General features: G+C 36.3%; 1 protein-coding gene across 1 annotated transcript in view; it reads left to right on the top strand.

Annotated features, from left to right (window-relative positions):
* The window catches only part of LOC131075376 (ABC transporter E family member 2), a 45,829-nt gene that overhangs the window by 15,485 nt on the left and 17,181 nt on the right, over positions 1–13,163 (top strand). Inside the window, exons 3-10 of the mRNA XM_058012212.2 lie at positions 7,714–7,799; positions 8,097–8,194; positions 8,298–8,415; positions 8,534–8,623; positions 9,102–9,406; positions 9,507–9,702; positions 9,790–9,975; positions 10,134–10,403. Of these exons, the coding sequence (XP_057868195.1) occupies positions 7,714–7,799; positions 8,097–8,194; positions 8,298–8,415; positions 8,534–8,623; positions 9,102–9,406; positions 9,507–9,702; positions 9,790–9,975; positions 10,134–10,403 (1,349 nt within the window). The remainder of the gene's footprint in view (positions 1–7,713; positions 7,800–8,096; positions 8,195–8,297; positions 8,416–8,533; positions 8,624–9,101; positions 9,407–9,506; positions 9,703–9,789; positions 9,976–10,133; positions 10,404–13,163) is intronic.

Genomic DNA, 13,163 nt, shown 5'->3' with positions numbered 1-13,163 from the left:
ATCTGGACCAAAACCCTAATTAGGGTTTTCACCTTGCTTTTTGTACTTGAAGACATAATTTTTCAATTCTGAAGACATGGGCAGTGATGATATGCCCCGAGGAACAAAACCCTAATTCTACTTTCAAAAAAGCAGAAAAAAGCAAAAAGCAAGTCAAATAACTTGCTTCCCGGAATGTGCCCAAAGTGCCAAAAACAAATCTTTCTAAATTTAGAAAAAACAAAAAAATTCTAAAAATAGAAAGTTGTTAGAAATGACCTAAAGCAATTGTAATCCCCGTCCTTCAGACCTTCTAAACACTTTGACAACGTTCAGACACTGATCTGACCATGAATTCTCTATTTGGGTCAGGATGATTTCTCAAAAACTCTAACTCATTGTAAAAAGACAGGTGATTAGCAGTTGCAACGCTAAAGCAAAACCCTAAAAAGCAAAAAAACAGGGGGTCCCCATTTGCAATGGGGCAATGCGTGAAAAAGGTCACAAAAGGTCCCCTCCAAATCATATTCTTGACTAGAGGAGATTTTTTTTTTTTTTGGCCATAACTTGGGCATATGGTGTTAGATTTTGCAAACGAGATATTGTCAAAAAATTGGTTCTATGTACTTTCCAATGGTGCAAGTCTCATCATCATTTTTTTCTTCTTTTTGGTACAATTTATTGCTTGTCAAATTTAAATAACCAATTTTTGCTTCTGAGCTAATAACTTTTTGCTTGTATCTCCAATTTTTGTGATTCTTGCAGTGTTGGAAAAGTATTTTAGCACTTTTCAAATCTATCCAATGCACATTTTCCAAAATTTGGCCTAGGTACTTTTTATTCAGTATGACGTTATTTCACATTCTCGTCAGTTATTTAGACATCTTGGCACCTCAAAATGTTTTGTTTGCATGAGATGACTTCATTTGATCTGCTTTACATGCATTGAGGTCATTGGTCTTTGATTTTATCATTTAAGGAGAAGGTATTGTGGGTTTTTTCTAGTTCATCCTTCTATGGTAGTCATGGAAAAGGATAATTACGAGTCTTGGTGAAATGACACCATGTGTGCTGTATCAAACATTTATTGTCTCCACACACTATAGACTAGAGTTTGAGAGGTCCACATTTCTAGAGGATCTTGCTGCAGATCGTGTCATTCCCCTTGATGATGTGGATTGCAAACGCTTTGATGATGATACTCTAGAGGAGCTTGAGTTTATGAGAGGTCATCCATGCTTTGATGGTTCAAAGGCTTGTCTCCTTGTTCCAACTTTTCATATTGATGCTCACTCTCCATTTTTTCTTGTCCCTAATTAGATTAGTACCTTCACATCCATGGCCCTTATTGATTCAATGTAGTAGGTTATTCATTGTCTTCCAAACACTACTTGGGATTCATATATAGCAGACATATCATCCTTGTTTGTGGAGTCTCATGTTGCAGATTTAGAGGAGTGTTTTGAGGACATTCATCTCTTTGCTGATAGCCACATTATCATTGTTAGCTAATTATCATTGTCTTTGGAGCTTGTTGTGAGCTAATTATCATTGTTTGTAGAGGATTTTGGATTGACATCATCTTATTCTGTCATGTTGGGGAGATACCTATTGTACTTATGTGACAAAACTTGTTTCTGGGGGGTTTTATCGAGTTCTCCTTTCTTTATTTCACTAGTGCATTTATTTTATTTTCTCTCTTTTGGAGAGTAGTTTTTTATCGCATCGGTATTCTTCTTAAGGTTGTATAGCACATAATCAATGGATTTTACTCTCATCATGTGATAGGAATTTTGGCTGCAAGTGATTCTTGTGAGTTGTGGGGTTTACTATCAACTCCAACAATTATTAAAATAAACATGGCTAATTATTAAAAAAAACAAATGGATATCTCACATCCATAAAAGGAGAATAAGTTAAGCTATATTTAAGTGTGCTTTATGTCACTTGAGTTAGCTATCTTTTTTTGTCAAGTGAATAAGATTGGAGAGATCATTGTGCATTTGCTATGTGTTTGATATTAAAATTGATGTGAAAGATGGATGATAAATTTGGAAATATATATGATAATTTGGATTCCAGCTATTAGGGTTTGCTATCTGCAATCCCATACATTTGAGCAGTGGTTTAGTTGTAAGATGTGGTTAATTTTTTCAGCAAATTGTGCATTGAGGTTTGAGATGCCATCTACAATATATTGAAGAATTTTGCTAGTGCTTGTTAATATAGTTTAGGCATGATCTATAGAGAATATATGCTTTGGGATAAAAGTTTTTAACTTAAATTTAAATCTTGATTTCCTTTTTTATGGCTGGTATACATATTCCAAAGGAACTAAATGCTTAAGTTGCATTGGTTTTGGGCTTGGAATGTTGGGATGAATGTTTTGTGCACAAAATCCTTGTGTTGATCATTAAGCAACAAAGTTCATGTCTTGCAATGCCACATCAAGAAGAAAGTGTTTTGTACAAAATTCCTGTGCTAACTGTTAAAAACTATGGCATTGATTCACAAAGTAAAAGCCTTCGACCCGGTTTTGGTTTGTTTTCTATCTAGGTTTGCGATATGGTCCACTGTAGGTGTATGTAGGGCATATATGTTGATGTAGGGTACCCCCCTCAACACACATTCTCATAAAAACAAATTAAAACTTCCATGAAGGATACTTCCTCTCATTCACACAATTGTAAAATCAACATTTTTTTTGGAGCAAAACATTTTTAAATCAACCTCTCTATGTATTCTTCAAATCATAGGAGAACAAGAAGAAGTTTTTTTTTCTTTTTTTTGGCAAAAAAGGCACAAGCAATATGGGGATGTTACTTCAATAGTGCATCTAACAAAGAAGTATTTTTATATGTTGTAGATATTGAGGTCTTCACTTTTGGATGTCTTGTTTGGTATGTTGATTTTGGTGCATCTAGATATATAAGAAGAGAACAAAAGCGGTTCTATAACCTCATCCCAACAATTTCATATGGTAAAATTTCACTCAGTGATGATACTTTCTATGTATTGGAGATATTTCTTTACTCCTCACATCTCACCAATGTCAATTTACATAGGTTTTGTATGTTCTAGGGCTCCCAAAGAACCTTATATTAGTAAGGAAATTACTAGAGTACGACTTGAAAGTTGAACTCAATAAATATTATGGTTAGAAACTATCTCTCATTCAAAACAAGACTCACATTGGTGAAGTTGTTGGTTGGGCATTAGGGGTCAGTAAAATGTTTTAGTTGGTTGATGTCTACCTCAAAGACAAGGCCCTTGTAGTAAAAACAAATTATCTACTACTTCATGGGAGAAAAGATTTCATCATCTTAGTTTGGCGTAGCTTCTTGCATTGAGTAAATGAGACATGGTGTAAGGACTTCCTTCCACAGAGAAAGCAAAAGTACTTTGTTCCAATTGTCTTGTTAGGAAACAACATCAAGTTACTTTTCTTGTTGTAGAAACATGAGGTTTTGGTTCTCTAGATGTGGCTCATATTGATTAGTGTGGATCAATTACACCTAATCATAGTCCTGCCCAATATTTTCAGCTTTTTGAGGATGATATAGAAAATGTAGGTTTATTATTTGACTAGCTAAGATCAAGCAATTGAAAAATTCAAAGAATTTTGTACCCTTATAGAAAGATTAGTCATTCTCAAGGTCATCTACTTATATCAAGCGGGAGGCTTCACTAGGAAGGATTTTTCTAACTACTTTCAGCAACATGGAATCAAACAATAATTGACCAAAACATATACACATCAAGAAAATGGTGTTGTCAAGAGGCGTAATTGGACCACTATGGAAATCTTGCGATGCATGTTGAAGGCTACATATCTAGTTCATGTATTCTAGGTTGAAGTAGTTCATGCAACTATGTACTTGTTGAATTGGACACCCGTGAAAGTGCTTGATAACATCACATTCCTATTGAACCTTGGATTGCGAAGAAGCCCCACATTTCACATTTCGCAGTTGAGTGTTTGGGTTTGAAGCTTTCATGCGTATTCCTAAGGTGCAAAGGAAAATGTTGGATGATTCTTGGATATTGTTTAGAGTTGAAGGGCTATTGGTTTTTGGTTCTTGCTACAAAGAAGTTGAACATCATTGGGGATATTATTTTTGACAAGGAAAAAGGTTGTAGTATATCTTTCTCACTAGCATTTGTAAGCCACCAAACACCAAAATGTATTGAGATTGAACATGAGGATATTCATTGTGTAGAAGAATCTTGAGAAGAGGTTTTGTTTCTAGTGGAACAATTTCTACCTCCATCTCCACGTCAATCCTCATCTCTTGTGCATAAAATACCTTAGTGTTGTTATACCACCATGAAAGATGCAAAGGTAAATACAATGATGTTAAGCTCTTGAGTCACAACCTTGGAAAGATGGCACGGATGCAAAATATCAAGCATCAATGAGGCCTAGCACTTGGAACTTGGTGATCTTCTAGTAGGGAAGAAAACTTTTGGATGCAAATGGGTCTTCAAAATCAAATACAAAGATGGTGATAGCATTGACAAGTACAAATACTGACTTGTGGCTAAGGGCTTTGCTTCGAAATAAGGCTTTGACTATGAAGAAATTTTTTTCCCCACCACAACGATCAAGACTATTAAAATGGTTTTGGGCCCCATAGATTGCAAACTCAGGAAGTTGTTGAGTACTTGTGAGTTTTTCATTTCCTCGAGTAATTGTTGGTTTAACTTTTTGGATTTTTTTGGTCATTGATGTCATTTGTGCTTGAGCTGCTTGTATGCTCACTTGTCTATTGTCAGCAATTTCAGTCAGCTTTATGCCACTTCAGCCTATTATGCCATATCATTTTGGTGGGACCAGACTTTTCCTTAAGTTTTTTTGTGAATATTTTGCAAGCATGGCTGGACGTTAAAACTTTTATTTCTGTCGAATTCTTTCTTGTGCCACATCATTTTCTTTTGTGACACATCATCAGTTATGTGTCAACTATTTGAATATCCTTCGACCGTTATTGGCATACGCGGTTGAGTGTTAATATTTCTTAATAAGGACTGTTGGCAGCTTGGTCAATTAAGATGCATAATGTATATTCAGAAATCGTGGGGAGCTCAGCATGTATACTATTCATTTCTTTATGGAGTTTGTGGGTATTTATTTCTGCAGGGGTCGTTCGTGGAAGTTCGTGGAGAATTTAAAATTTTCAGGCAGGCATTGAATCTTTTATGAGTTTGGTCTAATTTGGGTTTTTGTGCTGCGTATTGTTATGACTTCTGAATTAATTGAACTCTCCTTTTTATCACGGGGTAAGAGGTTTTGGAGCTGGGAGTTATGTCTTTTTGGTAATTTCCGTCACTTAGTGGCAGCCAAAATAAATCAAAATCATTAGATATTGTGGGGGTTGAAGCTTCGTGCTGCTGAGAGAGATTTTATTTTCTGAGGTGTGCGTGTTTGGAGGAGTAATGGCAGAATTTGCTCAAAAGCACTATCGTGTTGACTTCCGTTTTTTTTTTGTGGGTATCTTAAGTAATGATACTTATGTTTTGGTGTGGTGTTACGTTTTTTTGTGGAGTGGCGCTAAGCTTGCATTTTTCTGAAATGGGATGGTGTTATTTTCTTTGTGGTACTTGAGTTCAATAAGTATGGATGGAGTTTTTGTAATGTATGGCTGTTAATATCTTACGATAATGAAGTTACAATGATATTATGTGCTGTGGGAGAGCAGGCATGGTTATGAAGCAGAAAGAGGGAATACAACAGCAGTTCTGGGTGGTAATTGTATGAGCTGGAAGATTAATGTGGTGTGAGATTTGTATGGTGCTGGTGCACTTGTCATTATTTTCTTTTGGAAACCTGTGTGTTCTGTTGGGAGATTTTCTACAAAAAATTGTATTCAACCATTCTGAAGATTTTGTATTGGAAATCTGTCATTCTTGTACTGGTTCGATTGATATTATCTTCATCTCTGTGTGATTTCTGTGACAGTAGTGGTTGATACAGGTTCTGGGCAACTGTGTGAAAGTCGACAAAATCAAGAACTCTCTGAGTGTATGTATGAAGAAGTTATAATGTCTAACAGAAGAGACTCATCATGTTAGTCCTGAAGTGTCGAGTCTGAGAAAAACTTATCAATTCTGTATTTCAAAAGATATGTTCTCATTGCTGGAGTTTGTGCTTTAGCCTGTTTGTGTGTGTTTTTGTTTGAGTTGGTGCTCTTTTGCTGTGGGGTTGGTACCTCTGTAGTTCTCAGTTGGGGCTGAGAAGGGAGTTGGTGCTCTCTATTTATGTTCTTGCTGTAAATTGGGTTGGCGCCCATCTTTCAAAATTAAGAAGTCCTTTTGCTGTGTTTTTTTACCCGGAAGGGTTTTCCACAAGATAAACCTTGGGTTCTTGCTTTTTGTCTATATTCATTTCTCTATGTTCAATGATGTTTGTGTGTGCTGAATATATTAAAAAGACTAAACACTGATTCACCCCCCCTCCCTGTCAGTGTTTTCTGTATGCTTTTCATAACTTGCCAGAATTTGACGCTGAGTTGTTCATTTCCTCGATTAATTGTAGGTTTAACTTGCCAAAGTTTTCTTAGGTGAGCCTGGCGGGCTGACTTGTTGTGCTAGCAATGTGTCAAAATCGCAAAAAAAAGTGGGTTAAACACTCTAAAAACTCTTTTTTGCTTTTAAAAAATTATGAAAATGATTAGTGCCATGAAGGTCTTCATTTGGGCTTTGTGGCAGGGACATCGCCCTTGGAACCTACCCTATATTGCAATGTGCTAGGGGTGCTGCTCCCTAGATGTCTGCTACGGGCTTTTGCCCTACATCCCGAAGGGGGTGCTATCCCTAGACCTCTGCTAGGTAACCCACTGGGAGTGTGGCCCTTGGATGCCAACTAAACTCATATGGTACATCTTGTAGCTGTATTTTGCATAAAATTTATGTTTTTTTCAAAAAATTGTGTTTTTTAAGTTGATAAGAGTTTTGCAGAGTACTCTGTGAGTTAGAAACTTTTGTCTTGCTGAATATGCTCCAGTCTGAGTCTGCAAAATGTGGTTTTGGCATTGTCAATGCAATTGGGCTGGCAGGTTCATTTGGAGATCTCAAAGAGGATGTCTGTATCACTCAACTGGAGCGATATATTGCACTTGGGCGCAATAGAAAGTGTGGGAGACCACCCACAAAAAGAGATCATTAAATGAATAGTGAATATTTTTCAGATCGACATTTACTGTATGGCACCCAAGGAAGAGATCTTTCATTGAATCCATCTACTGGTTTTGACTCAAGACACCTATGTGGTTCCCTACATGTTCATGTTTCTAATGTTTGGCTTCTTTTAATTTTATTAGTTGTTTTAGGTATTTCTAATTTTATTAGTATTTAAAAAAAAAAATTTTGGTTCTATATATTGGTTTGCATGCTGTCTCCAAAATCCAGATTTTTTTGCCATCCCCATAACCTTGTCCTTACATTTACAAATCTCTGAGAAACACTGATTTTCATCAAAAAATCATTTTTTGGAAGGTGTCATATCTCTAATTCTAATCCCTTTTCATTCATGGCTAACTCTTAATTATATCTGAAATTATATTTGAATCAATGTCCTCTGTTTTTTAATATCCTTCATTTTGTGGAAGTACATGGATATTGGTATATCTGTTAAATTAGAATTTTTATTTAGTATCTTGTGGAGCTTGGCTATACGATTCAGTTACTGTCATCTTGTGAATCTTACTGAAGGATTTTTAATCATGTATCTTGCAGGAAAGCTCTGCATAGAGGTTTCATCTGCCTCTAAAATAGCCTTTATATCAGAGGAGTTGTGCATTGGTTGTGGTATCTGCGTTAAGGTCAGATTATTTTGCATAATCTGTTTTACATGAAGCTCAATTTTGTAATCATGTTCTTGTGACGAAGGTTAGGTCCTAGAGAGGATCTGGAAAATGCAGCATGAATTGATTTTAAAACAAATTATTTCATATTTGCTACAGAAAATGCCCATTTGAAGCTATTCAGATTGTATGATCTGTTTTATGTGAAGCTCAACCATGTAATTATATTCTTGTAAAGAAGGTTAGGGTCCACGGAGGTTCTGAAAAATGCAGCAATGACTTTTTTTAATACAAATTATTTCATATTTGTTACAGAAATGCCCATTTGAAGCTATCCAGATCATTAACCTCCCAAAAGATCTAGATAAAGACACGACACATCGATATGGGCCAAACACATTCAAGCTCCACAGGTTAGCAAGAAAAGATCATAACTGTAACATCTGGCAGTGTAGAATATTTGACCGTTACTACAAATTGATAATTATATGATTAGTGCTAACCATTGTAATACAGGTTGCCTGTGCCACGACCAGGACAGGTTTTGGGACTTGTTGGAACAAATGGTATTGGGAAGTCTACTGCACTTAAAGTCCTCGCTGGAAAACTTAAGCCCAATCTTGGCAGGTTCAATGTAAGGTTTTTGATCCGGAATTGGTCACTATAAGTAGATACTGTTTATTCTACCAAGATGTTTATTTTGAACCGGTCACAACTAAGGTTGTTATGGTTTGTCTTGTATGCCTCTGCAGAATCCTCCAGACTGGCAGGAAATTCTTACATATTTCCGAGGATCAGAGCTACAAAACTATTTCACTCGCATTTTAGAAGATAATCTGAAGGTGGCCCTCTCTTTTCTTGCTCTGCATTAATTCTTATTGACTGTAGTAGGAACATGATATTGATGTCAGGAGAGAAACTCAAAACAATTACCTTAAGTTTTTTATTGGTATCCTGTGATATAGTACAAAGCCTTGCACATCAAATAGAGTAGGGAGGATTAGCAATAAATGCACTGTGCAAGCTGATAGGAATATGACTGATGAAAGATCCATATTATAATCTTGTGAGTAGTAAACCGCTAAGCCCAAGGATGCATATTTTTGGGAGTTAAATTTTCTTTTTTCTTAATTTGCTATTAACTAAAACAAATTCTTGCATTCTTTGTACCTATAAAATTTGCAGATGTTGTTAAAATACAAGTAATAAATACTAATGTTTTGCTACCATTGGGGTGACTTATAAATATTGAATACATATTTGGTTGTTTTAAGCAGTATTTGCAGATACAGTTAACTGATGGGCTCATTGTTGGAGCAGGCAATAATTAAACCTCAATATGTTGATCACATACCAAAGGCAGTACAAGGGAATGTGGGGCAAGTGCTTTCCCAAAAGGATGAAAGAGATATGAAATCTGAGCTTTGTGCCGATCTGGATTTGAATCAAGTTATTGATCGGAATGTTGGTGATTTGTCTGGAGGGGAATTGCAGCGGTTTGCAATTGCAGTAGTTGCAATTCAAAATGCTGAAATATATATGTTTGATGAGCCCTCGAGTTATCTTGATGTAAAGCAACGGCTTAAAGCTGCTCAAGTAGTCCGGTCTCTGCTTAGGCCTAACAGGTCAAGTTTAACTCTAATCCCTGAACCAAAAATCTTTGCAAGCTTGCTTATTTACTTACCCATAACAGTTATTGATCCTTCGGTGTCCTGAATTTTTCAGCTATGTTATTGTTGTTGAGCATGACCTTAGTGTCCTTGATTACTTATCGGACTTTATTTGCTGCCTGTACGGAAAGCCTGGAGCTTATGGGGTGGTAACACTTCCATTTTCAGTAAGAGAAGGCATCAATATCTTTTTGGCTGGTTTTATTCCCACAGAAAATCTTCGATTTCGAGATGAATCGCTGACATTCAAGGTGAATTTTTGAATATGCATATCAGTACAATATTCTTTTTTTCTCTTTTCTGTGCAATCATATAATTGAAGATTTGATTCTTTTCAGGTTGCAGAGACACCTCAAGAAAGTGCAGAAGAAATAAAAAGCTATGCCCGGTACAGATACCCAAGTATGTCAAAAACTCAGGGTAATTTCAAGCTTAGTGTAAAGGAGGGAGAATTTACAGATTCTCAAATTGTTGTAATGTTGGGAGAAAATGGAACAGGAAAGACTACTTTCATACGCATGCTGGTATGCATATTGCATATTAGTGGCTGTCTTAATTTTGGTTACAGACATGAAACTGGAAACATAAATTGATCTCAAGAGCGGATCAGCTGTAATTTTTCGAGTTTATGAATCTTGTATATCATATATATTTTGAATTGTTAATCTGTCTTCTATGGCAGGCTGGGTTGTTGAAGCCAGATATAGTAGAAAATTCAGAAGTGGAGATACCTGAATTTAATGTGTCATATAAACCACAGAAGATCAGCCCAAAGTTTCAGTCAACTGTGAGGCATTTATTGCACCAAAAGATTCGTGATTCATACACACACCCTCAGTTTAATACTGATGTCATGAAGCCCCTTCAAATTGAGCAACTAATGGATCAAGAAGTTGTAAACCTTTCTGGTGGAGAATTACAGAGAGTGGCCCTGTGCTTATGTCTTGGCAAGGTATGTGTTGTGATTTCTAAATTATAGGTCTTTTTCTTTCTTTCTTCTTCTATAAACCATGTATTGAAATCTGAAACAGAAAATGTAAATAGTTATGTTTCTTTGAGAGACACACTTGTGAAACTGAGAGATTTAGTCACTCTCTCGTAATTTCAAATGAGAGTTAATTCCATGGATATTTGATTTATATCTTGTAATTGATGGGAAACAGATTGCAGTAAGATGCATGGATGCTATTTGGTATTATAGTAACTGATCATCCATGACTACTTCTAGTAGCCCCAATTTTGATTGTGAGGGGCCACAAAAATTCTTGCCACTCTATACTTCGATACATTCCAAAATGTTCTATCTGATCCATTCTGACAAATGGTATGCAGCCAGGTCACTTTCTACTTGCATTTACATTTTTGATTTTTCTCCTGGGAAATAGCACAGACAGCTGTGAAGTGTGAATTTCTCGTTCTCCTGAGCCTTGATTGATAAATCCTGTTTTAGAAATAGCCACCCCTATGCTGTCTGCTCAAATTCAGCTCTCGTCTTTCAATTACTTTTAACACCTATGCAATTGTGGCTACGCAGAATCTTGAATTTGCCACCTTTTGGTAAGACAGCATTTAACACTCAATTTCAATCTCTCTAAATGAGTCCTAGAGTCTTTGTACGCTTTTTAAGTAGGCAGCCGTGGGAGATAGCCTTGTGGACTTGCATGTGAATGCTAAATATGCAAGGAAAAGGTTCAGACAAGTCTTGCAGCTAGGCCTTATTTGTTACAAGGCCTTTCAGATTCGTTATAGGATTGGTCAACAAAAAGTTGCAATGCTTGTCTAATCTATTAATATCAATCATTAAACCATAGATCCTGAATGCTTTTAACTCAACAAGCACATCACACAGGTTGAAGGGAATTTTTTATATCTACATTTGATGCTGTTTTGATCCTCTGAGTTGATTAAGTCTGCTCTAGGACGTTTAATATTCATTGCTCAGATCATTTATTTTCTGGCAGTGCAGCTTACTGTATTCTGATGTTACCACTATCTGAGTATATTGCAAAGCTCCCAGTGTGTGGATCACATCACTATATTACTGCTTTGTGTCTTAGAATAAGGAACTGTTTCAGTAGTAATTCAAGTTTGTTAAACTGTATTATGGAATGGAAGAAGCATGCTAATAAAACATGTGGTCCATCATGAGAAGCCTGAAAAAAAAACTTGAATTAAACATATGTTTAATTCTTGAACTCAAACAAGAATCAGTTTATTGGTCAGCTGCGGAAACATCAGTTCCCAAGTGGATACCCCAATAACTAAAATCTCACCTGGGGTTTCAATCTTCTAATGATGATTTAGCTAGTTAGGTGGTTTGTCCTTGGTTGGCTAATGATGTTGAATTTTGTTCCCTCTTTGTTAATTATTGCTCTCAAGGCTTTTGCCAAGAAATTTTTCTTCCACTGACTCTTCAGTCAGTTGTAAGCTCAGAGCCAAACTATTGGCAAGCACATGTTGATAACTTGCCCGCTGTGTGGAGGAGATTGCTTCTAAAATCTTGCATCTTCTGATTGGTTATTTGAATGATCAGTTGCTGAGAGATACTATACTAGTAAGCCTGGGGTATCCTTGTTGAATGGATCTCAGTGACGAGTTTCCTTTGAGAGGCTGTGATTGATTGCTGTGAATATTTGTGAAAAAAGAGCAGCCACAGACTTCGTAAATGATTGCCTAATTACCTGTCATTGGAGGATATTCTAGAGTTAAGGAAAATGTGGGCCCTGTTGACATGTTTTTTATGACATCATCTAACACAGAATAAAGTTGCCCAATGGTCACTTTACTCTCTCTTGACAAAGTTCAATTGTATCAGTATGCTAAGATTGCAATAAGTTCAAACAATTGACTCCAAGGTTTCGATTACACAATGGATGTGACTCAGTTGGCTTGATGTGATATGCTGGTAATCCAAGGGGACTTACTTTTGGATTGTTCTTTCACTTCTTTGCTGTGGCTGGAAGTTCATCATCGGATATAGCAATTATGTGATGTTTCTGCTTGAAACGAACTAAACTGGAATGAACTGAAATTAAAGGGGAAAGGGTTAGGAGGATCTAAATCTACTTCTAAGGGCAGTGATATCAATAGATAGTGTTCTAATGGACGAATTCCAAATAAACCAAGTTCTGCTTCACCAAGATTAACTACAACTTTACAAGAACTGTGCAATCTTCCAAGGATTTTGAGGGATTTTCACATTGAGAAAGTGCATTTGAATACCCAAAATGGCACATTTCAACCGATTATCCACAATCGAACTTAGCACAAATTTAGTGGCTTGGACTAACTTTACACTGCAACTTATAATCAACAAGATGCAAAAAGAATGAACCATGGAAATTTATCAAACACCATTACATCATCCATTGAAATCAAAGCACTACTCTACTTCTACTCTAAGTGGGGAAGGTGAAACCATGCAAGTTTTGAAAAATAACTTAAGTCGACACCATCAAAGAACAATGTTTCACTGTTATTATCTCAAAAAACTTTTCGCAACAATTTCATACAAATCTCCCTCCCTTACAAATGAAGGGGTCACCCCCTTATATGAGCTTCCAGCCTTGATTACATGCAAACCCTAATCAGGGTTTAACCTAATAAAAGATTCCACACACATGATGCATTAAGGTGGGAATAAAGGTTAATGACCCATCATGTCTATTATCAATTAATTACATTCCTACCAAAAATGGCATCCATTGTGCAT

This window comes from Cryptomeria japonica, chromosome 2 (assembly GCF_030272615.1).
Source record: "Cryptomeria japonica chromosome 2, Sugi_1.0, whole genome shotgun sequence".
NCBI lineage: Eukaryota > Viridiplantae > Streptophyta > Pinopsida > Cupressales > Cupressaceae > Cryptomeria > Cryptomeria japonica.
This window is presented reverse-complemented; position numbering and strand designations above follow the sequence as displayed.